The 26,063-nt window shown below is 34.5% G+C and overlaps 1 protein-coding gene across 1 annotated transcript in view; it reads left to right on the top strand.

Annotated features, from left to right (window-relative positions):
* Positions 1-25,840, top strand: part of LOC111002717 (hemicentin-2-like) — a 57,227-nt gene extending 31,387 nt beyond the window's left edge. Inside the window, exons 2-6 of the mRNA XM_022272918.2 lie at positions 4,336-4,420; positions 23,045-23,443; positions 24,303-24,602; positions 24,675-24,885; positions 25,507-25,840. Coding sequence (XP_022128610.1) covers positions 4,363-4,420; positions 23,045-23,443; positions 24,303-24,602; positions 24,675-24,885; positions 25,507-25,540 — 1,002 coding nt within the window. The 5' untranslated portion in view covers positions 4,336-4,362 and the 3' untranslated portion in view covers positions 25,541-25,840. The remainder of the gene's footprint in view (positions 1-4,335; positions 4,421-23,044; positions 23,444-24,302; positions 24,603-24,674; positions 24,886-25,506) is intronic.
* Positions 25,841-26,063: the final 223 nt, after the last annotated feature.

The following is a 26,063-nucleotide window of genomic DNA, read 5'->3' as shown; positions in this document are numbered from 1 at the left end:
AAATTACAAAAAATATATAATATATTTAAAAATTTATATTTTGTTTTTTTTATTTAATTTATAAATTCTCTAATTTAACTTTATTTAACCAATTTCTGTAAGGTTGCAAATAGCAGATCATTTTTCGAAAAATAAGGTCATAAAGTAGTTTCACTTCTTACGTGTGTACACGCACACATTTTAAAAAAAACATGTTCTTTATAATAATAAGCATATGTACTAAAATGAGTATTATATGTTTACTTCACTTATAAAGTATATTATTAGTACTGAATCTGTATTTGTGAAGTTGAATCAACCAATCCATCTTTAACACTCGCTTACTCCAGTCTGCGACCTTATTTGTTTGGTGTCCTAAATGAGAAACGCCCAGCACTTCATGACCTGTTCTACCTTCCGCCATTTGCTGCATTTTAGTTGCAGCAGGTACTTATTGACTCTATCGAATGCTTTCTTCATTGTTCGATGTTGAATCATAATGCCAAACGTAGTCGATTTTCGATTTTTATTCTGAAAATCTATATCAATTTTTGATGACAATAGTTTTAACTTTATGCCAGTTTTAAGTATCTTATAATAAATCTTAATATATATATTTCTTGTGTGCGTGTGTATGTGACTGAACTCCTCCTAAACGACTGGACCGATTTAGACGAAATTTTTTGTGTGTGTTCAAGGGGATCTGGGAATGGTTTAGATTCACAATTTTGTCCGCTGGACAATGTTTTTTTAATTAATTTTCAATTTATTAGTTGTTGTTGATTTTGGAATGTTTTACATTGGATCCGACAGACGGCGCTACCATCGCAGTGTCAAATTTTAAATAATATTCGAATTTTAATTTTAGTCTGTCCCAAAATTTAAAAAAAGTTTTGTTATCATTGTGTTATATCGTGTGTGACCATGTGCTGGATCGTTAGTTATTGTCATAACATTTGAATAATAATTTTCATCAAAATGGCTTATTAAAAATTGAAATTTTGAAATTAAAGACGTGTAGACAGGACAACGTCTGTCGGATCCGCTAGTATCTTTATAAATCATTTGTTAAAATTAAGTTATAATAAATTTCAGTGTTTCTCAAAAATCTATTTTTGGTGAGTAAATATGGAAATCGCTAGTTTTCTGATGTCAGATTCACTGCAAACTAATGTGGGCGGACAAGGATAGGTCTATTTGTGTCCGGAGCTATTTTGGTATTTTAAATTGTTACCAACAGACAGGAAGCAAAATTTCTTCGTATGTACCTGTTCATCGTTTATTCATGTAGATAACATAATGTACACTTATGAACGTCAAAAAAGAAATGTACATTAAATGCTTCTAATTTTACATTTACTGCCAGTTCATAGGCGTTCAAGAGCATAGAATGGAAGAGAAGAACTGGCAATAAACTCTTCACCACTCATTTTAATTGCCAATAAAGACGTCATTACAATTCGACGTTTTGCTAATAGTGCTCACATTGGTTCTGAGAATGGCAAAGAAATCCTTGTAAATACCTTGCAAATATATATATATGTATGTTATATTTATGTTTTTCTTTGGCACTTAACTATAGCCAACCATGTATCATTTCGAATAAATATTTCATTATATTTGTTTTGTAAATAACAAAAATTGTTTCAGTTTTTAATAATTATTACTATGTAGGTTAAAAATTTTGTAAACACTGTTTATTGTTGTTTATTTTTAAATTTCTAAACATCTTTTGTTTCTAATTTTTGACATTTACTTTTATTATTTGTTTATTTCTAAATTCCCTTTTTGGTTAATCTGTATTGTATAACATAGCTATAAATTAGCTATAGTACCAACAAATAAGTAAGTTTTACTCCTATTCAATTCTAAAGGATTTATAACCACAATTTATTATCTATTTTTACACTATTGAAAGGAATGAGGACTTTGTATAGATAGTATAAGCCACCGCATAAATAGTCATGAATAAATGTTTTCAATTGAAGCAAAACAGTAATATACAAAGTGGTCGTTAACTGCTGGTTAAGTTGACTGAACTATAGTTACAGTGCGGTTTTCGAGTAATAATATAGAAACAGGCCTGCGATGGATCAGTCTAATATGATTAAGGCCGTAACAGTTAATTGTCTTGTTGATGTACATATATCTACATCATCTATATATATTGTTATCTATGTACTTTCCATCTTATGGATAGTAATATTAAAATGTTAAAACGTTTTTGTTGATTGTAAACTTATGTTTACTACCCTAATATTATAAATATTAAAGGTTTGATATTATATACAATATATTGGCTCCAAAACTACGGGAGAGTTTAAAATGATTCTACCACCATAAAAATCCTGCATTCTCTCTGATGCAAAGGCTGCAGAATGTTTAAATAAAGAAGGAATTTGTTTTTGCAAATTTTCGATAATATAACCGAAACTATTAAAAATATCTCTTTCATGATCATTTGTATATCTAATAAACAAGTAAAAGGTCAGCCTCCGATCTCATTTCGCCTCAAATCAGTGCATGACACAAGCCATCGAATTTTTGGGTTTGGCTAGCTGGTTTTCTCACGATGTTTTAGACAGAATGTCCATTGGTGCACAGCCGGGGATCGAACCTACGAGAATAGATATGAGAGTAGCACGCTAAAGCTACTAAGCCAACACTACTCACGATCAAAATCCCTGCGTAAACTATTTCACTATAGAGTAACGTAATGTACTAGAGTTTTATAAAAAACTTAAATATCTACGTAAAAGCCGATACCATATGTGTAATACATATTTAATCATATTCAGCGAAGCCGAGAATGAGCGCTACTCTAATATATTTATATTATCTTATCATTTCTTCTTTATGTTTTTTTTATTCGATATACCATTTATCAAGGACGGCTATAGCCACCTGGTAAATTTACGTCTGTGTAGGATGACGGTTAATATACTTTAAGCGTTAAATAGTTTCAATTGTATTACGGTCATATGTATATGGGAGTCGTGTTGGCCTAGTAGCATCAAAGTGCGACTCTCATCCCTGAGGTCGTAGGTTCGATCCCCGGCTGTTCACCAGTGGACTTTCTTTATATGTGCGCATTTAACATTCGCCCGACCGGTCAAGAAAAACATCGTAAGGAAATGGCTTGCCTTAGACCCAAAAAAGTCAAGAGCGAGCGTGAGACACATAAGGATCACCTACTTGCCTATTAGATTAACAACTGATCATGTTACAGATACAGAAATCTGAGGCTCAGACCTAAGGAGATTGTAGCGCCGTTAATTTATGTTTTATATAAGAAGTACCTAGAAGAAAAAATGATTTTTTATACCAATTATTTCGATACTAATATGAAAATCCGAGCGAACGAACGGAAAAGCGAACTAAGAAATGAAGTGAAATAGCCTTGTTCTTTTTATAGCTAAATTATGATAGGTAATTTATTATTAACCCTCGCGGCCGTTATCTGGTCATTACAGTGATTTGTGCGTTAATAAAATAAATAGTTACCAAAAGGCGTCTCTATCGCCGTTTTAACGAGTTAATTGTGACGTCACGTGTCAAGAAGCCATGATGGAACGCGTTATGGCCCCACAAATAATATTGACGCGATAAGTTAGCCCAATAAGTGGAACATACGATACCCCACAAACTTTCCTCGGCAGCTAATTTCCATTCATGATTACCGGTTGCGGCCAGTCCACTTTACATATCGCCGGTGTGTTCCTTCATTCTTTATTCGGAACTCCGAGTGAAATGTTAATTCTGATTTGAATATTATGTATATACGTACAGATACCATCTTCAAACGAATTTTATGCAATTATTTCTGTGTATTTGGCGAGTATTTGTTGATATTTTATTTTCGTACAAACGATGGAAATATTGAAATTTGCACGGTATTTATTTCGGAAAAACACATTTATATCAAAAGCATCGGATTATAAAACATATTTTTTTTTATCCAAAGTATTCAGGCATACTGTTAATGGCTTTATGAACTTTGGTTGACACGCCCTTCCAAATACAAATATTTAAATGAAGTTTTCGAGTATGATGTATATGTGTGTTTAAAATGTAAATATAGTCTTAATCCCAACACACGAATATACAGTAATAATAATATTCTTAACCTACATAGTAATTAACAAATGAATAGAGAAAGAATGTGGCAGTATATCTTTGCTGACGGCATTACCTCGCTGTATTGCGATACATGCAGCTCTGGGGTCACCGGTACTATCTACCAGGCATCAACTTAAATCCTTAATTAGCGCCTGTGCACTTGATCCCAAGTATGCTCCAAAGGAAACAAAATCAAAGTTTATGTGTTTTTATTTCTAAATGTATGTTTGTCAACAGCGTGTCGCGGCGACAGTGGGCCGCGGCATGTGGCGGCGTCACGCGCTCACCGCCGCCCTTGTGCTCGCCGCGCATCTTATCAAAGGTGAGACAACCCATTTCCTAACGCCAAACTTTAACATAATCTCGTCGTAACATAAAATCCAATGTCTACAACACATACCGTGCCTTTCAAGGGAATCGCACACAACCCAATTAGATGAACGAGAATACAAAAAATATATTATACTACTAGCAGACTCGGCCAAGCGTTGCTGTGGCTAAGGTTGTTGTTATTACATGGTAGTAAACTATTAAAGGGAAACGGTAGGAGAACTTGTAATGTTAAAGGTAGATAGCTGTCTGTGTCTGTGAAACGTTGGTACTTTTAACACAGCGCCATCTGTTAGAATTGTATCAAATAATAAACAAATAATTTGCAATAAAATAAAATTGCGACTATAATTTGAGATTTAAACTATCCTATCTCTTAAGTTGGATCGAACTGCACATGGTGTGCGAATTTTATTAAAATCGGTTAAGTGGTTTAACTCTTTGGACTCCCCATTGAGGACAAACATTGTGACACGAGATTTATATATATTAAGATTTACACACATGTATGTTATTGAATTAGGTTAGTTGTATTAGTTGCTCCGAAAGTAAATGTTGTCTTGCGTAATAGCCCTATCATAACTACAATCTTCAGTAACACTTACATTTGATTAATGAGCAAAAGCAAAATACAAACCACACGATAGATGTGTTGTAGATAGCACAAAATACGGTCCCGAACTTTTTTGTTCTTATCGTTTCCCATCTCAACGGAGCCCAGGACGGCTCTCAGATTTAATTCGCTTAGAAGCCGAGTTTAAAATCTTTTATCAATCTGCAATGCAGGGATCTGACGACTGGTGAGCCGCATCTGAACGAACGACTGAACGAATTAACCGCTAAACCATTCGTAGCTCATCTCGACTCACAATAGGTATAGACTTGGGCAGGCAGCAATGTTTTGTTCGTTTGCTTCCTCGAGATTCGAAATTTACACCGAGTTGCTTACAAACTTTACGTTGTTTTATGTTTTAATTAAAATCTGGAATATTCATGAACGCTTCGATTTGTTTCCAAGTTACGCCGGAAAGTTTAGTAAGGGCATTTGTATAATGTACGTGAACTGTACTTTAATAAAGTAAGTTATTCGCAAGGGTCGACATGAAGCGATGGACAGATGTGTCTGACGAAGTCGACATCATGATCTCACCTAGTATGACAGGCTCCATCAATCATGCGGCTCGCTATATAATACCGTCTGGATATTATGATTACATTCGCCTCTTATGATACTTCATTCGTGGTAACTCAATAGAGCTATATGGAACAAATTATATCAAATACGACGACTATTATTTTCCTTTCTTATTCGCAAACTTTCTGTTAAAACTAAAGTTTTAAAAATACTTTGCTTAGCTAAGGATTATTGCATTACCGTGGAGTAACGAACTACGCATAACTGACTAACGTCTGGGCTCTTGGTTCACATCTAAAGTGCCGTATTACCATAAAATAGTGATTTTTCTATATTAGCACAATTTTTATTCCATATTTAAATTTCTAATAAAACGAAACCTTATAACGAAAATGATATCCATTGATGACAATGTTAATGTGGGTGGGACTAATACACATCCGGTGAATAATGTGTCAGCTGTAGTTAATAGTTATAAGCGCAGGTGAGGCGACAGTGTCCTCTCACTGAATACATTACTGAACAATACCCACTCCCTGGATAATTGAATTGCAATTAGTTACAGATTGTCTGTCTTGTCAGTCCCATTGGTATTGTCGTTATTATGCCTCACAACTTATGTTATGATGTATCTGAATCTATAGACTATTACGTAGATGTAGACTATGACAGGCTGTTAGTCAGATTAATTTATATATTATAAGCTGTAAATACTCAAGTGAAGTGTATGAGTGGAGTATACTGGACCAAACTAGTTTTCAGGCTATAAAAGCACGGCGCGCGGTATGGTCGGGCTGACTTCGATGCGCGCATTAGATATACGCCCGACACAATAAAACTAATCACGGTCTGAATCGGATCTCAGATTGAAAACAATCTGGGATCAGTGACAGTCGATCTCAGATTGTGTTCCTATCTGCATTCCAATAACCAAACCCTACGAAGACAATTCATTTTTGGTGTGGCATGCATGCAATCTCTGAGTTTAAATTTATTTGGTTGATATTTGATAATTAATATAAACCAAATAAAGTATATAAAACCGTACAAATCATATTAAAATATACATGTTTGTGTCTTTAAAACGTTTATATCGAATATCTACCTATCTATCTATCTCAAATTTTTAAAAATCGAATGAGATAGCTTATTGGGTTTTCGCTAGAGATGTCACTTATTATGTTGTTGTTGAATTTGTGGTTACATATTTTTCGTTAATAAATTCTGTAATTTCATTATTTTTAGTAATTTTATTTGTTAATTTCTTACTATATTATGTAAGCCTAGTAGAAGAAGAAGTGCTCGAAGAAGTCGGATATTAGACCCAGCAATTGTCACCGACACCGAAGAATATTTTTTTAATGTTTGTATTTTTTAGTATTGCAAGGAAATCGTTAGTGATAGACGAATCGATGCTTGGAAACGTATTTGTACCATGTCTCATTAAAAGAGTAACTATATTTACTCAATACTTGGCAGGGTATTAGCCATAAGTTACAACATATATAATTCTAAAAAATATATATATTAGCATATTTTAAATATTAAAAAAGCGAAATAATTCTTAGCAAGATTTTTCACTTGCTTGTGTTACATTATTAAGATATTTAAAATAACAACTACATAAATAAATTATTCATGACATGATGATGCTTCCGTAACAGTATATTTTTCTATTACAAGAACCCCTTTGCAAGCCCTTGTTTGCAGATTGTTTGAGCGCGGAATCATTTCTTGCAATTACCTATTCAGTACGGACACCACTCGATTGCGGTGTATGAGATGGGAGGGGGTGGCAGAGGGGTTGGAAGGGGAGGACAAAAGACAAGCTGTAGACCTGAGCCGACCCTTCTGTCTGTGACGCGCCCTTCAGGGCCTCAATATACACTACGTATGCATTGAATAAACACGAGATATTAAAAGAAAATACTAGTTTAGCGTGACGCGTTTAATTATATGGTTTTATTAGTTGTGAATTGAATTAAATAAATTGCAGTGTTAGCTTAGTAGCTTCAGCGTGCGACTCTCATCCCTGAGATCGTAGGTTCGATTCCCGGCTGTGCATTAATGGGCTTTCTTTCTATGCGCGTATTTAACATTCGCTCAATGAAGGAAAACATCGTGACGAGACTGACATGTCTTAGACTCAAAAAGAAGACATGTGTGAGGCACAGCAGGCTGATCACTTACGTCTATTAGGTTGAAAAAATGATTATGAAACCGATTCAGAAATCACCTCACCTAAAAAGGTTGTGGGGGTGGGATTTATTTATGAATTACGCAGGTAATTTTATAATTATAATCCCACTGGAACATTATATGGTTTAACGGTTAGGTCATAATAATAATCCAGTGGCACTACAATCCAAAGCAAAGAGCGTACCAATTCGGTCAGCTCACTCGCCAGCCCTCTGGCATTGAGAGTGTCCATGGGCGGCGGTATCGCTTAACACCAGGTGAGCCTCCTGCCCGTTTGACCTCTATTCGACAAATAAAATCATAAATGGGTCCGGGCCTCATAGTGCATTTCTTTCTTTGATCATTGTTTTATAGTCAAATTTGGCGTTGAGGGGCCCACATCACTTAACATAAGCCTATTGCGATTTTGCCTTCTTGTTCTTTCTAAGAAAGTACATGGTCAACCTTCTGCGTCTGGTCGATTTTTGGATTAAAGTTACTTCACGATGTTTTCCTACAAGCTAGTGTCAGATCGACAGAAAGTCCACTGGTACACAGCCGAGGATCAAACCTATGACCTCAGTTGAGAGAACCACGTCAAAGCCACTAGGTCAACATACGACATAAACAAAACAAAAAAAACAAAAAACAAAAATTTCCTTTATTAAGTTCCTGGTCTTAAATATACATTTTAGTACATCCCTTTTAAGTTATATAACCTGTGTTAGGGATTCACACTCTTTCCTATATGTTGTTACTTAACAAAGGTCTAATCTAAACAAAACAATGAACTTACATACTAAGTAGTACTTATACCTTAATATAACTTAATGTAACTTAATAAACAATCCAATACATAATGTATTTAAAAAAAAACCCAAAATCTAAACAAAAGTTTACACTAAATCGTAAAAAGTAGAAGTAAACTACAAAAGTAGGGTAGATAAGGTCGCACCATCATCTTTTGATTGAGTGTAAGACATGAGTGTAACTGTAGCAACATACGACTTGTTGTATAAATATAAGGTGTTTCTGGTAATACAGCAGTTTCTTTCAAAATACTGTACACGGTTAACAGCCGATTTTAAACATTTCAGTGCGCTCGTGAATAATTCAGGACATAAGCAGCGTTGTAATTGCACTTTGACTGCCCCTGGCGTTCGCACACACGATATATTGGCGGTGTAACGTGTAGTGTGCGGTAACACGCGGACCATTGCCGCAATGCATATATATACGCGTCGATAAACACCGTGCGGGGCATGCGAAAAACAATTGACGAAAAATCAGTGGCTTTATTTAGTAAAATTTTATATTTATATTATCACGCCTTTTACCTGAAGGAACATACCTCTTTCGTTTTATCCACATCTTATGACATTCGACATTAATTTATTTGTCATAATTGTATATGAACTGTTGTAAAAGATGTTATGAAATTAAAATATTTTGTATCTTAGATAGAGATCTGTATCTATCTAAAACTAATTATTTAGTTTTCAATAATAGTTCCTGTAGTCAATTTTCCAAGAGGATAATAAAGTCAAAATAACTTTATTAATATTAGTAAGCAAGTACTCTTATGAACGTCAGAAAAGAAGTTAAATCAATTCTAAAGCTTTAAAAGCTCACAAGTCAACGGCGTAGAGCGAGCAAGAAGAACTGACTCCGCCACTCTTTTTAATCGCTAAGTTTTGAGTCATACAAATCAGTGAAACTAGAGCAAATCAATCCCGATGATTAGGATCATTTAATGATTTGTCAAATTACAAAATCCTTTATTGATTAATTTACTTTTAACGTGAGCTTTGAATTTATTTAGTTTAGATAATTCTCTGATTACAGTTTAGTTTGTTGTTAAAACGAATACAATTTCCATATAAGGAGTGATTTATCTTCTGTAGCCTGGTCGTATGCTTAAATTGGTACTGTTATATATGTATTATTTACATTTATTAAATAAATAACATTTTCGTAATCCACACAAATTATAAGAATTTAGTTACAATACAGATTAAAACGTACATATTTGTTTTTGATTCAATTCAGTTCAAATCAGAAACTACTCTATGACCAAATTGAATCGCAAATTAAAACCCGGGGCATAAATAAATTTTGTAGCGTTTTTATTATGGAGTATACCAGCTAATTAGTTTTTTCGAATCAATTGTTTCTAATCTTGAAAATGTAAAGATTTTATAATAAAATTCGATTCTTTCCTATTTAACTATTCCGTTACTTATAATTGTATTTACATTTAATTAGTTACTATGTGCTCCCTTTTCCCATTGACACACAGTTAATTGCACCAAGGTATATTCTTTTAAAAAATCAAATCAAGAAAACACTTTTTAATCGGATTAAAGCTATGTAAAATAATTATAAGTTTATAATAATACATAGCTTCAATCCGTTGAAAAAGTGTTTTCTTTAAATATGTAAAGGTTATGTTAGTAAAAAACAATACTAAATCAAATAAGTTCATTTATTCCTATTTGACCACCTAAAATGGCACGTTCAAAACGTTAAATAAATTATAAAGATGATAAGAGATAGGCTAAGTATAAAATAATTTTAAGGCGAGTCTAAGTTCGCGGGCGGAGATTATAGTAAAAAGAGTGAAAAAAACTTACGTACAAACGACACGAAATACATCGGACAGCTAAGGGAAATCATTAAAAAACCGTAAAATCACTATTCCGTATCCTTAACTAACAATTAAGATCGTGCCATCCCCACTGGATAAACAATGAGTTGTGGTGGAAACGGAAGCTTGCAGGAGGGCCGTCCTCAATACTCGACGTCTGTTTCATTAAAACTTGTCACTGTGTGCGCACAGACAGACATACAACGATACTGAACTACGGGGAACTACTTTGTATTATTGCGTTGAGGGGAGACTGGTGCAATCTTCAAGTTATTGTCTGTATAATTGGAATCCATTGTAATTATTTATAAGGGAGTTCGTTTAGACACAAAAACAGAGGCTTTAATGCACACACACACAATTCATGATGATGATGATGAAACGTGATAATATTTCGTGATGTGATAATTAGTCTAAATTCGGCTTACACGTGTATATGACCTGCTATACCGGCAAAGGGTTTAAGTCTTATTAAAATTGAAGAAAGGTGAAAATAAGTATTATATATTATTAATCATATCGTCAAAAGATATTAAAATGAAGAGCTTTATCCAAAATTTAAAAAAAAAATTTATTGGCTATAAACTCACTACTAGACCTATCAAACATACATGCACAATTATCATAAGAATCTGTCTAACAGTTTCAGAGGAAAATGTTTATCTGTGAAGTGAAAATTTTTCATATATAGTTACAGTTTTCACTGACAAGGCAACAGTGAATGTTTCTATCTAGATTTGAAAAAGAAACTAAGAGAAACTCAGAATCAGTACAACAAAGTAGAAGTAAGTAGTGTTTGTCGTGCTCATTTTTTTAGTTTGTTAATTAAGAAACAGACACTATAGTAGAAAAGTCTATTATGAAAAACATATATACGATACGCCCTTTAAGGTAAATTAATAATATTTATATGACGCTAGAAAAACTTATACTAATAACCGTGGAGAAATATACCAAGCATTTGGAAATAGTACTCGACATTGTTTAAACCCTTAAATGAAGTAGGGATGCGAAAACAATTGGATATTTTTGTGAGAATCGAGTGAAGGACAAATTGCGGGGAAAGGTGCGTGAAACCCATTATGTTAATAAATAAAAAATTAAATAAAAAAAAAACTTGACATCATTTTCATTCTACCTATACTTAGGGCCTGTTTCACAATGTCCGGATAAGTTCCAAATAAGCTATTTGTTACTTATTGGTATGATAAATAGTATTTTTGCGTTTCACGACTATCAGATAGCGCTATACGTCATGAAATTCGAAGTATCTTATTTGGAACTTTTTTCTTTCGAATAATTTATGTGTTGCATAGCTAATTGGCACTTTATCCATACATTGTGAAACAGGCCCTTAGTATCATTTCGTAAACAATAGTTGTATCCGACAGTAATGTTATACAAAATCTAATGTTTTTATTTAACGCTTATATAAGTGAGCGTCTCGTATCTCGATAAAGATGGCAGGTGGATTTAGCTACAGAATGGAATAGAGCAAACAGGAGAAAATCAGATCGAACCGGCTATGTAAAAGAAGGATATATAATAACTTAGTTTTAAAATAGATAAAAAAGTATCTCGCTCGAAATACAAAAAAGATCATAAGATTTATTTGCTATTATGTGTAGGTGATGTTAACTTGAAGACACCATTATCTTAGATGCAAAAACCTCTGATCATCGATTTGTCTAAAGAACAGCAATAAAACAGATATAGAAATGTGCTTGCTCCATTGTGCGGCATTTAATTCATACAAGTTAGGTCTTCTGTATTACAAATCAATAGGGACGTATTTCACTGTTTGCCTGTGGTTTTCCCCTATTTGGCGCTCGGCGACATCTGGTGAGCGCCCGCGAACTTCAGCAACACAAATATTCATAAAACAAACAAACAAGTGGATCCCTTATGTAAATATGTCGCGAGTGTGCGAGTTAGTCGTATGTGATACGTAATTGAATCAAACTTGTATTTGAACAGTGATCACTATACACAGTAAAGTTGGTTTAAGGTAACTCATTGTTGTAAAAAAATTCGGTTGTCTGTCAAACTACAACACATCGTCACAATGATCGTCAAAACGATCGACAAAAATCTTTTTCAGCATATACAACACTAATCAAGCTGCAACTGATTAAATATATAGATTACTGATCGAGACTATACTATAATCCCTTCGAGATACGTAGTATTAAATGCTCACAGAGAACTTTATCTTTTTAGTTTGATTTTGTTCAGAGTTGTATAGTACAATTCCAGTTACCTACTGTAGTGTATTTACCGTCAGCAAAATCTTCGACCATTAACACTTTTATTTGCTACAATTCATATACATTGATATCAACGATCTCACGAACGGCACCAATATTTCGTTTTGAAAATAAGAAAGTGCGTTCCATTCAAAGAATAACGTAATCTTTTAATTAAGGAAATTTCGTGTTAAAATGAAGACTGTCACGTATTCAATCTCTCAACCCGAGAGCAAAGACCTTTGACGTGTGGAACTCTCCGCGTCGGATGTCATTCGAAAATACTCTTTCCAATTTCAACTAGAGTGGCGCCATTTCGTACATTCGGCGAGTGACTTGAAAAGAGCTCTTGAATTACAAGGATGTTGCCTTTTACGTCCCAGGGAAAGGGTGAAGGCGGGGTAAGGAGGAATGAACAGGTCACACACCGACGAAGCTATGGAAGCGAGAGAAAATAAAACGTGGGAATTCAAGCGACGAGCTAGCGGCCGAGCTGCTTGTAAAACTCGAAACATAATTTGTACGTGGTATATTTTTGCTTCATACTTTACTTTACTGCTATTTACGTTGAGCGCTGCATAAAATACATAAAGCTCTTACACAACATAATATGTGCTTATATGGATGGAAATTTAAAGTGTTAAATTTTTTGGTAATAAATACTGTTTCGTACTTGTATTCGCAAGTTTATTAAACATAAATAAGTGTAAGTTTATAAATAATTGTTAACATTGAAGAGCCTGTGAATGAGACAACGCCACTTGATGTTAATTCGAATAATACGCGGCGACTACACTGTCCTCTGTATTGTTTATTCACAAATAACACACATTGGTGTGTGTAAAGCTGTGTTAACACGTTGATAACATCGCTTCACTTTGTGTACTTTATATGTAGTCTAATTTCGTATTAATGATTAATGAAGAGGCGTTTACATTTCGGTTATAGTCCTAGCCTAGCCCAGGTTTAGTAGGAGATATCATTTATGTTATATACACTTCTAAGCGGTAACAAATTTATATTATAAAGACTAGGTCGTCGTTTTGCCATGTATATCATTTATAATACAAAATAGGGGTTGATCGTATAGGGGTGAAAAGTAGGTTATATGTATTTACTAATGCTGACACATAAATTTTTTTTTAATTCTAAAATTGAAAAAAAAATTAGGGGTGGATTACCCTTAACATTTAAGGGGATGAAAAATAGATGTTGTCCGATTCTCAGACCTACCCAATATGCACACAAAATTTTATGAGAATCGGGAAAGCCGTTTCGGAGGAATTTAACCACAAAATCGTGTCGCGCGAGAATTTTATATATAAGATTTATGAATAAATTTTTGCCGATACTATATTATAAGTGTTTGACATCCTATTTAGAGGCATGGCCTGCAACCACTTCCAAACTACTAAGCTTAATGACAGGCCCATTGATTTTTTTTTCAAATCATAATAGCGTATATCAGTTTTGACTGATCGCTGTCAGAGAACGAAGGAGTCAATCTGATTATACTGTATGGTAAATGTGCTATTTGGAGCCGGGGTGATGTTCTCATTACAGCCGTAGGCCACAGTTTCCTTTACTTTATGTTGCAACTTTAAGGAAGTTTGTGCACAAGTAATAAACATTAAACACAGGCTCTAATGGACGGCGTAACCGAAATTGATGTGTTGTTTGGCGTGGGTTTATGAGTCGCGTCTCGATCGCGAGCCAAATTGCTTTCTCTACAGTCTTCGTATTTCTGCATCCCAGCCATATGTTTCTTAGCTCGTTTTTATTTACATTTAACTACATACAATAGTTAGAGCATTATTGACTTAGTGGCTATCCGCCCCGGCTTTTACCGAGGACATTATCTTACACACTAATTATAAGAGTTGTTTGTAGTGTTACATTTAATATTTTAAAATAAGGCATCATATTTTTATGATACAATAGAATTTGAAAAATAGAAAGTTTAAGAGGAGATTTACAATCACAACATGGCTGTCTACCACCGCCTGTTGTCTTAATCCTTACTGATATGTTATTCTGTGACAGTTATAAATAGTTACTGAATCAAATGAAATACAAGAAGTATTTTTGAATACAGCCTTTTCACCATGCGAGCAGTTGCAATAGAAAACAGCCCTACAGTCAAAGATATTATCGCAAAGTTAAGGTCTGGCGAGTTGATGGTTGTTTAGGGATAGATCGAATTAATTTTTATTTACTTAAATAATAACAGATTAAAGACCTTAGTAAAATTATACGTTTCTTATTTATAAGGGAATTTGTTATATTTACAAATTAAGTCGTGCTAAATCTTTGATACCCAGATCTTTGCATAGACTAGCTTCAACATAAACAAAAAATAAAAGTTAAAATAAACATTTTAGTTTTATTATTATGACCACGAATCTGTCAGATATGCCATGCCACACAGGATTAATTTAATTTCGTACTATAAAAACGCTTTTTAATTCCATAAACATGTATTTTCATTTAAACGTTCTAAATTAAAGTGTAAAAAGATTTCTGAAGGATAACTTTTCAATATAAACTTTATTAGTGAACATTCCACAGTTTCCAAGAAAGAAAAATTAAAGCTAATAGATCATATTACTTCAATAAGAACATTGTCATAAAGGTACTTAAAGTATTTCTAATAGAAACATAACCTTCTTAAGTAGTAGTTCATTGCCTGAGAATTTCGTTTAGTATGTTTTATTTAACCTTTTAAAAGCTTCAATCAATACAAAATAGTTTTAGAGAAAGCATTGTTGAGTGCCTTTCTCGAACCTAATACGCCGTTTTGCTGATGATTTTCTTATGCTTTAAATTAGTCCAAAAAAATGTAGTAATTTTATTTTATTGTGTGCTTATCTTATATACTTTTTTTTTGTATTTGTTTAATTTCTATTTTTGTAAACTTATGTTTACTTAAATTGTCATACATTTTAGATAGAAAATAAGATTTAGAAAATTTTGTAAAATAATCCGTAGATTTAGTACTATTTATGATGTCATAAACTTAATAAACAAATAAAAAACCTCGAACCTGTTTTTTTTTCAAAAATTGACGTTATAGGATAGTCGCTCGCAGCCATAATATCGTCAATTTTAGGGTCAACTAGCTAGCTTAATGACTATATACGCCTTTTACCTTACGTTAGCATTTCAAACATTTCATTTCATTCAATTCATTTCATTTTTGAATCACGTCAAACATTGAGAAGATTTAAATACCTTTAGCGTATTTGTTTCTGCTTCATTAGCTTCCTATAAATTTACGTTGCGAACGCTGCCATACCATCACACGTTAAAATTCTTTACCCTTTTGCAACTGCATAAAGATAATAAATATTTTGAGTTTAGTTGAGTTTGAGTAATATCCATTTAATATTTGCCTCTGCAGTTATTTTAGCTCAGTAGCAGTAACTTATTTTAGTCAGGTAGCTTTTCCTGCCTTATCAGATGTTTATTTATACATTTATATGTACTAATTAATAGCAAAATGTTGCTGTAACCGTCAAATTTATGTTTATGTTCCCTTTTTTATTAAAATATATAAATAATATACATAAACGCAACTAAGCCTTGTGGGGTTCGCTGTCTGCGGTTTGCCGTTTGACCTTCACGATAATCACATCTTTTCGTGTTTAGTCATCGTACTAACTTTATTGTACTCATTGTTTGTACAAGGAAACCTACTTAAGGATCATTTGGCACCCATAATATTTTTATGTTATTAAATAATAGTTAAGTATTAAATCAAATCAAACATAAACAAAAATTATTAATTCATGTAGGTACACTTATGAACGACAAAGTAGAAATAAACATTAAATGCTTCTAATTTTACATTTACTGCCAGTTCTCAAATCAAGGGCGTAGAACTGAAGAGAAGAACTAGCAATAAACTTTCAGCCCCTATTTTTAATCGCCAAGTTTTTTCTTTTACACAACGTTTGTAAAGAGCTGCAACCATTACACCATCTTCCATATGATATCTTAAGTAATAAAGATTAATAAAATAAATTAAAAACAAAGATTGGCCCTCTATCAGCAGGGAGCATGGTGAAATAGAAGCACGCACTTACATTCTCGTGGGAACAACACGTCAATACATAGTCGTAACAACTAACATCACCGCATACACGAATGCAAGTACGACCAGTCACCACAAGTAGCACCCGTTCACAAGTACGACGCATGGCCAGCCATCGGCCCCCTCGTCATATTTTAGGTAGAGAGACAACCCGACGCATGGATCAACTTACAACAATTATTTTACCTCTCATTAAATATCGTAAATTATATGATATATCTTGTTTATCAAGTTCTTACCCAAACGGAGCTCGTACACTATTGCTAAATTCATTATTATATGTATGTCCTGCGTTTGGCAAAATGTTTAAAAAATAAATGTCCACCCGTCCGAAGCCGGGCCGGATTGCTAGTTTTCATAATTAGTAAACTAGTATAACGCCATTAAAACTCTGTAGTCACAAGTTGTTAGTATACGCTACGCCGTAGCGTGGCTGCTACAGCGCATAGAGCTACGTAGTTCGGAATCCACGAAGGATAAATTAAACGGGACATTATATTTTCACCTCTGCCTGCCGCATATTCGCTTAAACTTTAAACTATTTTATATTTTGCTCAAACTGAGTTATTAAATACTTTCTTCCGCAGCGGTTAGTGCACCACATTACTTACCTAATAATTGCATACTTTTTATGAAATTCTTTGTTCAATACATTGTCTTAGGTTTTGAAGAATCTATTAAAATACTACGAATACTTTAATAGTAGTTGTAAAAAAGTCGGTGAATAGTGGTAAACTCGCATTGTGCTTTCTTTAAAAAAATAAATAACCAAGCTTACATAAGTTATATCATTACAAATATTGATCAATCGTCACAGATTGTATTGTAGTAAAACTTCTAAAGTAACTTCCAACAAGGTTGCGTTAAACGTTTAACGCTCCTGTGGAGGGGGGATAGAAAGAGACAGAGTGAGAGTGAATGTTAGACATTCGAACGCATGCGGGTAGTATACCTGTTACAGACCAGCGCCGAGTAGCAAGACAGAGATAGAAATAATGATACAAAAAATTGAAAGAAAGAAAGAGAAACAGTGAGTCGGTAGATTCCACGCAGATGCGCGTTTATTCTTGCTATGCAGCGAAGTAAACAGTGTAAGCGTCGTGAAATTAGCTGAAATACTACTTCATTTATAAATTCATTATTTTATGAACAAAGATGCGAATAATTGAATTGTAAGCAAGGTTAATAAAGTTTGTCTTATTATAAATATAATATAATAAATAAAATAAATATAATAAAGATTATCTTAGAAACATTCTGATTTCACTAAAAATCCAATCTCTATCATTCCTATTTTCATTTTCATATAACGAAGTTTCACTTGATCCGACTGAGGTCTGGTAAATTTACAGTATGACTCGCTCCAAGGAAAAGCCTCGCCCTCCCTTACCCTTCTTGGGTAGCTGATAACTTCGATAAATTGATCAGAATCTCTCAGTTGAGTCCCGGTAATCGTACATCCCGGAACGCGACGCACTGCAGAGCGTTACATAAGCGGCCACTACAACTAAAAATTGACACAAATTCTATAGAGCCATGAATGCGGACACTTTTTTAATCTGCATTTATTTACCGAGTATTAAGAGTGATTCGGGGCCGCGCTGCTTAATATTAATTGCGACTCGGCTTTCGCGTAGATGAGAAAAGTTTAAATTTACTTTTGAGATCTGTATATACGTTTAATGAAATTTAATTAGGCTACTTTTTTAGTAATCCTGTATAGCTGAAAGGAATACTGAGTAATTGGAGAATGGCGTGTTCGTCAATGCATCCTTTATAAATGTACCGAGTTCAAGCGTTTGGTTTAAATCAAAGGTATTTAAGTAAAATAAAAAAATAAATCAGTGGCGCTACAACCTCTTTAGGTCTTGGCCTCAGATTTTTGAATCTGTTTCATGATCATTTTTAAATGTAATAGGCAAGTAGGTGATCAGCCTTTAGTGCCTGACACACGTCGTTGACTTTTTGCGTCTAAGACATGTCGGTTTCCTCACGATGTTTTCCTTCACCGTTCGAGCAAATGTTAAATGCGCACATAAAAATAAAGTTCATCGGTGCACTGCCGGGGATCGAACCTACGACCTCAGGTATGAGAGTCACACGCTGAAGCCACTAGGCCAACACTGCTCTTTCTAAAGTATTTGCAACAAAATTTTCTTAACAAGCAAACACTGATTTTTAATTTAATTACACACCAATGAGTGCAATATCAACATTATCGGAATTTTTATATTTTACGATAATCGGAAGTAATAAACAACTAAATAATATATTTAAACGTTACAAATATGACATTGTCCACATATATGAGGAGACGGTTTTAACGTATATATCAAATACATTTTAGATTTATCATAATGCTGCGATATATGAGAGAAATCGTCTCAAATGCTCTTGTTTTGCTTCCAAGCGTGTGTTCTAATTAAAAGCACACCACACTATAGAACCCGCTCACTATACTCCCGACTAGTCTTTTTGTCAAAAGTAGGTCGGCCGCGGCGATCCAAGGCGAGCAACGCCGGGGTCAAGCCCATGTGTAGATGAACTAGCTCTATTATACAAATTCTTTTAGAATTCCTTTTGTCTCTATCAAATTTTACGTTACAGGATTGAGTGGATAAAGTTAATGTTAGAATACTCATAGTTTTGCGATGCCCATGGAGATGTCGATCGATACTCATTCAAATCGCTAGCAATTTGATTTAAATAAAGCAGCATCGAAAACGCTTAACTATCTGTCTGACTGAAAGCCAGCGTATTGATTAATAATGTAAAACAAGATGGCGGTCACGACAACAGCTGATTACTTTTAGATTCTTTGTTTTGGCAAAGTATTTTTTGTTTCAAATTGTGGTCTTTGGTGAAATTGGAAATACGTTGTCGACTCCGCCATGATTATTTCATTTGTTATTTTAATTTCAGTGTGATCATAAACTGAGAGATTGGAAATTCCGTGTTTTGTTTTATTGTAAATGGTTATGTTAAGTTAGGTTAGTGTTGTTGTCTAGGAACGTTTAGGAAACTCGTTAAATGTTTCGTTCAGTCACTTGTCTGACGGAACTTTAGCGACTTGATTGCATATCTATCTTTAATGAACTGTCTAGAGATTCAATTAACTCTCTGATTTTCTTATTGATTATTATTCATACTGCTCCCTCGAAGTCCGGCAACGCACCCAGATAAGAGACTAAGATAAATGACTGCGGAATTTGCCTTTTAAAACAATTGCGGTCAAAACGTCTACACGAAGACAATTCATATAGGCGTTAACACGACATATCCTGTCGCGGTTTGGACTAGAAATTCTGTTGACCAGACTCCAACGGAGCGCACAATGCTTCTGTTTGTCGTTTCACACTCTCAATTCTCAGATTTTGTTCTGAAAATATCCCAGGAGTTTTAGTGACTGAGTCGTTATGTATAATACACTGTTGGTGTTTAAATAGTTTAGCATCAGTAATGTTTCATTATCAATTTGCAATTATTGGTGGGTTCACAGTTATATATGTATGATTTTTGTTTTAACTGGATTTGAGATTTGGTGTCATTTTCAACACTTAGACTCATAATTTGTCCGTTGTGCCTGGCTAATTTAGCCAGCCCAGCTCCTTCCAGAAGCATAAAGTCTCCTGGGCACTTCACAGGACTACGTGGGTAACGGATTCCTCTGCGCTGAAACATCCTCTGCACATGGGGCCGTCTGTTGCGCCTAGGACAAAAAGATGATTAGGAGACAATGGCCCGTAATTGTCCCCATCATTGTTTTGATATTAGTTCTATTTAACCTTAGAAGTCGCTTTGTCAATTGCGGGTTCATTCTATTCTATTGTGTTATTTGGAAGCACGAATAAATGTTAAAAAGATTGACTTAAATTGCCGTATTAAGTAAGTACTGTAAAATTTAGATTTTATTTTAAACTTTAGAGTTTATAATTAATTTAAGATGGTTAAGGCGAATCACTTTAAGAACTTAAAACAAATAATGACAAAGTTATCCCTAACATTTGAAACATAGCACAGGCAACGGACAACTAAGAGTAGGGTACTGCATAATAAAGGTTGCATTTCGTAGCAAGACTCGCCGCAAACCGCAAAACCTCACCGAGATTTATTGAAACCGTCTATTGGCCTTCCCTCCTCTTCTCCCAGACTTGAATTCTCTCGACGTAAATGAATAAATGGAACTACAAATATTTCTTATATCAATCGAAACATAAAAATAAATTTTAAAAGAATCTTGGAGACTATCGAACTTGTGTTTATTACTAAATTATAATATACTTAAATACAACACTGCTACAGGGACCAAATTTAAAATATGTTTTTTTCCTATTTATCCACTTTTAATTTTTATTACTAAAGGCAAGAATTGTGTAATACTTTGTATGTCTACATATACGGAAATATACCTTATTTGGTAACTTGTTACCTAAAATATGTGTTATATCTCAGTAACGATAACACTCAATTTACGACATACATAACATTAGCATTAACATCTAGTATAATGTAATTCACATACAAATAGGCGATATTTTAGTCAAGTCAAAGAAAACATAACGAGAAACACAGTACAATCTTAGCCATCATAAAATTACATCTAAATATATAAAACAAAGTGTTAGTTACACCACTTATAACTCGGCTAGGCCGATGTTAGTTTTTTTTCTTTTTTGGTGTATTCTTCTCCGCTCCGAATAGCATAATAAGCAATATAATATTATAAAGGTTATCGAAAAACCTACTTAATCTAAAGAATTGAAACAGCATGTGGTGCCATCTGTTGACAAAACTACGCATCATTTTACATCGAATTCCTGTCATTCAAGAAATTCCAATGTTTAAGTGAATGAGAAGATTCATAACTAGGTCATCAAAAAATTATATATATCAGAAAGTGCTTTAACATGCAGTATTGCAAAATTGGCGCTAGAGAAGAGGCCTAATGTGTAGAACTGCCATTCTACTTTCGGGATGGCAAGCAATAAAACATTTCTGTACTCGCAAGAAATGTACCTTAATGTAATTCTAAATTAAGTGTAACCAAAGTTAACACGATATTTATTTATTTATTTATTTAATAATAAGTAATCAACAGCTGCTTAACACATATTATTATACAAAACACAAATACAATACACAAAGCCAAAACAGATTACACAGATTAAACAAAAACAGTAAACAAGCATTAAAAGACAAAGTGTCATTTAAAAGAAAAACAAAAGAATAAAATTAAAAACTGCAAAATTAAAAAAAAGCAACAAATTTAACTAAGAATTTATTAATATCTACTTCTTAAAAAAAACAGCTACTTAAAAAAAAAAAAATCGGAGTCTTCCCGCTTCTCCAGGCACTTCTTCACATCTCTCTTATTGGGGTAGAAGATATCAATGTCTTGAAAATGGTTGTCATAATTCGACATAACCCTAAACATTGGAGAATTACGCAGGTAATTCGACTTCGTACGAGGCACACTGAACAATTTTGAGTATCTTGTCGCATACACAGGAGGAATTTTAAATGTAATTAATGATAGCAAATAGGGGCTGTCTATCCGCCCATTAAGAATAGCATGTAAAAAGAACAAGTCTTGCTGACTCCGTCGATATTCTAGCGAGTCTAAATTAAAATATGAGCAAGAATCAGTATAACCATCAAAACCCCTATACCCCTTGTAACAAAGAAATTTGACAAACTTTTTTTGCACACCTTCCACAGCTTTTTTGTATTTTACATAATATGGAGACCAAATAATACTTGCGTACTCCAGCACGCTTCTGACATATGCAAAATAAAGGGTTTTTATGCAATTTATATTTTGAAATGTCTTGCATGACCGCTTGACAAACCCTAACTGCTTATACGCTTTGCCTGTTATGTTATCGATATGTTCTGATAGACCCATTTTTTCATCTAATAATATTCCAAGGTCTTTAACTAATTTTACTTGTTTAATGGGGATGTTATTGATTTTGTAAACATATTGTATTTTTTTGTTTTTACGTGAAAAAGTTATCTTATTACATTTGTTTATATTTATTGTAAGTTTATTTTGTTTGTAATATATTTCTAGTCTATTAAGATCTTGTTGAATTTGATTGCAGTTATCTATAGATTGTATTCTTAAGAAAAATTTTTTGTCATCCGCGAACATAAGATGTTTGGAAAAGTGAAAACAGTATTTTATATCGTATAAATAAGCATTATTAGGCTGTTAGGCGGAACGAAATTAGCCGGGTCAGCTAATGTAAATAAAATATCCTTACACAAATGGTGTGTTGTATATAATATTAATATGTATTTCTGATCAATTGCAGTTCTGTCGTGCGGCGAGGCGCGTAGCACAGGCGGCGCGGGGGGGGCAGGCAACGCAGGCCGCGCGAGGCGCTATGTGGGGCTGTACACAGGCCCCTACTTTGACCCGGCGGCGCCGAACAATGTGACAGCACAACTGGGCACGCATGCCTACCTGCCCTGCAAGGTGCGCCAGCTTAGCAACAAATCAGTCTCTTGGATCCGACGCCGTGACGCACACATCCTCACCGTCGACCGATTCACCTTCATCGCCGATGAGCGCTTCCAGGCCTTCCTCGTCGAGGCTACAGACACATGGACGCTGCAGGTCAAGTACGTGCAGCCACGCGACGCTGGTCTCTACGAATGCCAGGTCGGGACCGAGCCAAAGATGAGTCACTTCGTGCAGCTAAATGTTGTGGGTAAGACCTCTAAAAAACACGCAAAGTATTATTATCGGCACTATACTTGTAACATAGATGTTTAAGAAGTGTCCTAATGAACAGCCAATATACGTAATTTTATTTTACCTTTTGCCGGTGACGATCTCTACACATGAGTTTGATATTCAGATTTTCTAGATGAAATGAGTTCATCTGAATATTCATTAAAATTACCATATGCTCGCAAATAACTTCGAAGAAATAATTTCTTATTTAATTATAAAGGGAGTTTGTTCGCGTAACATATCATATTCTAATGATATCTAGCTCAAGCTTTTCATACGTTTGCCAATTGGCAACAGCACCTCCGAATTTCTTTATTCGCTATTATCGCGTGCCTCCAATAATCATATTTTGTGAATATATCGTCCTATAGCTTTGTGTCATTAACGTTTTTAGGGGTTAGTCATAAACTTTCTTACGTAAACCCGAACTAAACAATCTTGGACTATGTAATATACAAAATTCTCGTGTCTCCCCCTAAATGGGTGAGGGTTAAGAGTGTTTTGACATTTTTTTCTAATTTTCTAAAGCCTCTACGATCAACCTCTATTTTGTATTCGTTAATTAAATTATGGCTTTGAACTCTGAGATTTATATGGAGAAAAATTCACTGAAAAACCGAAAAAGCCTTTCATTCCCAAAAACCGAACAGTAACCGGTAGCATAGCAAAATGATGCATCTTGTTATGTACTGAAAAGGTAGGCTAGGCATTAAATAGAAACGAAGTTCGCGGGGACAGCCAGTAGTCTATAAATACTAAATACATTATGTTAATAGTTGCCTTTAATGAAACAGGATATAATATCTGATATGACAATGCGTGGTACATTCCAGTGCCTAAGATTGAAATCGCAGGCGAAAGCGAGATCTACGTGAAAGCGGGCAGCACAGTGAGCCTGAAATGCGTAATCACGCAGGCGTTGGAAGAGCCCGCCTACATATTCTGGTACCACAACGATCAGCGAGTGCTGAGCTATCGGCGCGGTCTTCGCGATATCCGAGTAGAGCGGCTGGGACCCGACACCACCGTGGGTCACCTCGTCCTACACCATCCTGTGCGCGAAGACTCCGGCAACTACTCCTGCGCACCATCCAACCTTGACTCAGCTTCCGTCGTACTCCACGTGCTTAGTGGTAAGTGGGCTGATGTGCACAAAAGGAATTGATCACAATCAATTTGCTCGATCACTGCTTTTGTGGTTTCAGGTGAGCAACCAGCCGCTATGCAGCATGGCAATGCGGCGCGACCCGCTGCACCCAATGTTGCACTATTGACTTTAGGTGCCCTCACCGCATTATGGGGTATGTCACGGGGACCACGAGTTCCATCGCGGGGTGATCCAGGCCGGGGTTTAGCGTTATTGCTAGCTCCATTCATTCCGCTTATCCGTCTGCTTGTATTCGTGATGTCTACACTGTAAGTTCTGTAATTTTTTTTAAAACCTTTTATCGCTAGTAATCTTTACTTTTCAAATAACAATGCTAGGACAACTTAATTTATTGGCTAAAGTTAAATAATTAATAATAAATTCTTTATCCCTCACGAGGCTATATTTATAACCATGACATAATATATTTAAAAAAAAGTTGTTTTTGTATATATTAAATACTATAATTAATGATAATGAGGTTTTATAGGAGCGTCTGTACCACAAAACGCTTTTTAAATACATAGCAAACCTAAAAGCAGTTAATAAATTATATTAATTCAACTTTAACGTTGTGCTTTATGACATTTTTCTATCGAGAGTGAGTTTCTTGCCCGTTCTTCTCAGAACAAGGCTTCCTGGTAGTTTTGCGAATGGATATCGTAGTTTTGCTCTTCCGCGAATTTTGTAAACGTTTTTGAAATTCATGAGCATGCCCTAAGACGAATTTTGATTTGATTGAATTGATTGAACTTACACTAAAGACTTCGTGACTAAAGATGCCTTTAAAGCCTATACTATATTTATTATTATTTATTTATTTCAAACATACACACATTACTACATATTTTATGTAGCATATAACTAAACAAACCATCCTACTGTTCCAGGATCCTGTGTCACGACGAAGATGATCCCCAATAGCGGATGGCGCATCGTCCGGCCGTAGACATAGAATGTTCTCGGCCATTGATAGAATACTTTCCCAGAATACATGAGGAACATCTGAACACCGACATGTGATGTGTAAATAGTAATTTAATTAAATTTTGAATAATATAATGATCGTCACAAACGGTACCCACTGAATATAATGTGTTTTATATATTTAAAAATAATGTCTGAACTAGTGTGACCCTCGCGAGGCCGGTATGTTTATCGATAGTCCACTCGAACCATGACTTGTGAACGTCGCTTTTGTAAACTTGTAAATATTATTGATAAATTATATATAATATAAATACTTAATTATTGATTGTTTAAATCATTAAGCGCGCCATGCAGTCTTGACACTTGATTTACGTACTTATTACGGCCTTCAGACGTAAGTAAATAGAATTCGCACCAATCGATTTATTTTATATCAGTAGAGCTGTAGTTATGTTTAAGAGACACTTATCTTTGTTATAAGTTAAAACAGGATTTGTTTGCGTTTTTCTATATTGCA

This window comes from Pieris rapae, chromosome 5 (genome assembly GCF_905147795.1).
Source record: "Pieris rapae chromosome 5, ilPieRapa1.1, whole genome shotgun sequence".
NCBI classification, from domain to species: Eukaryota; Metazoa; Arthropoda; class Insecta; order Lepidoptera; family Pieridae; genus Pieris; species Pieris rapae.
Note: the sequence above shows the minus strand (reverse complement) of the source record. Positions and strands in the feature narration are given on the sequence as shown.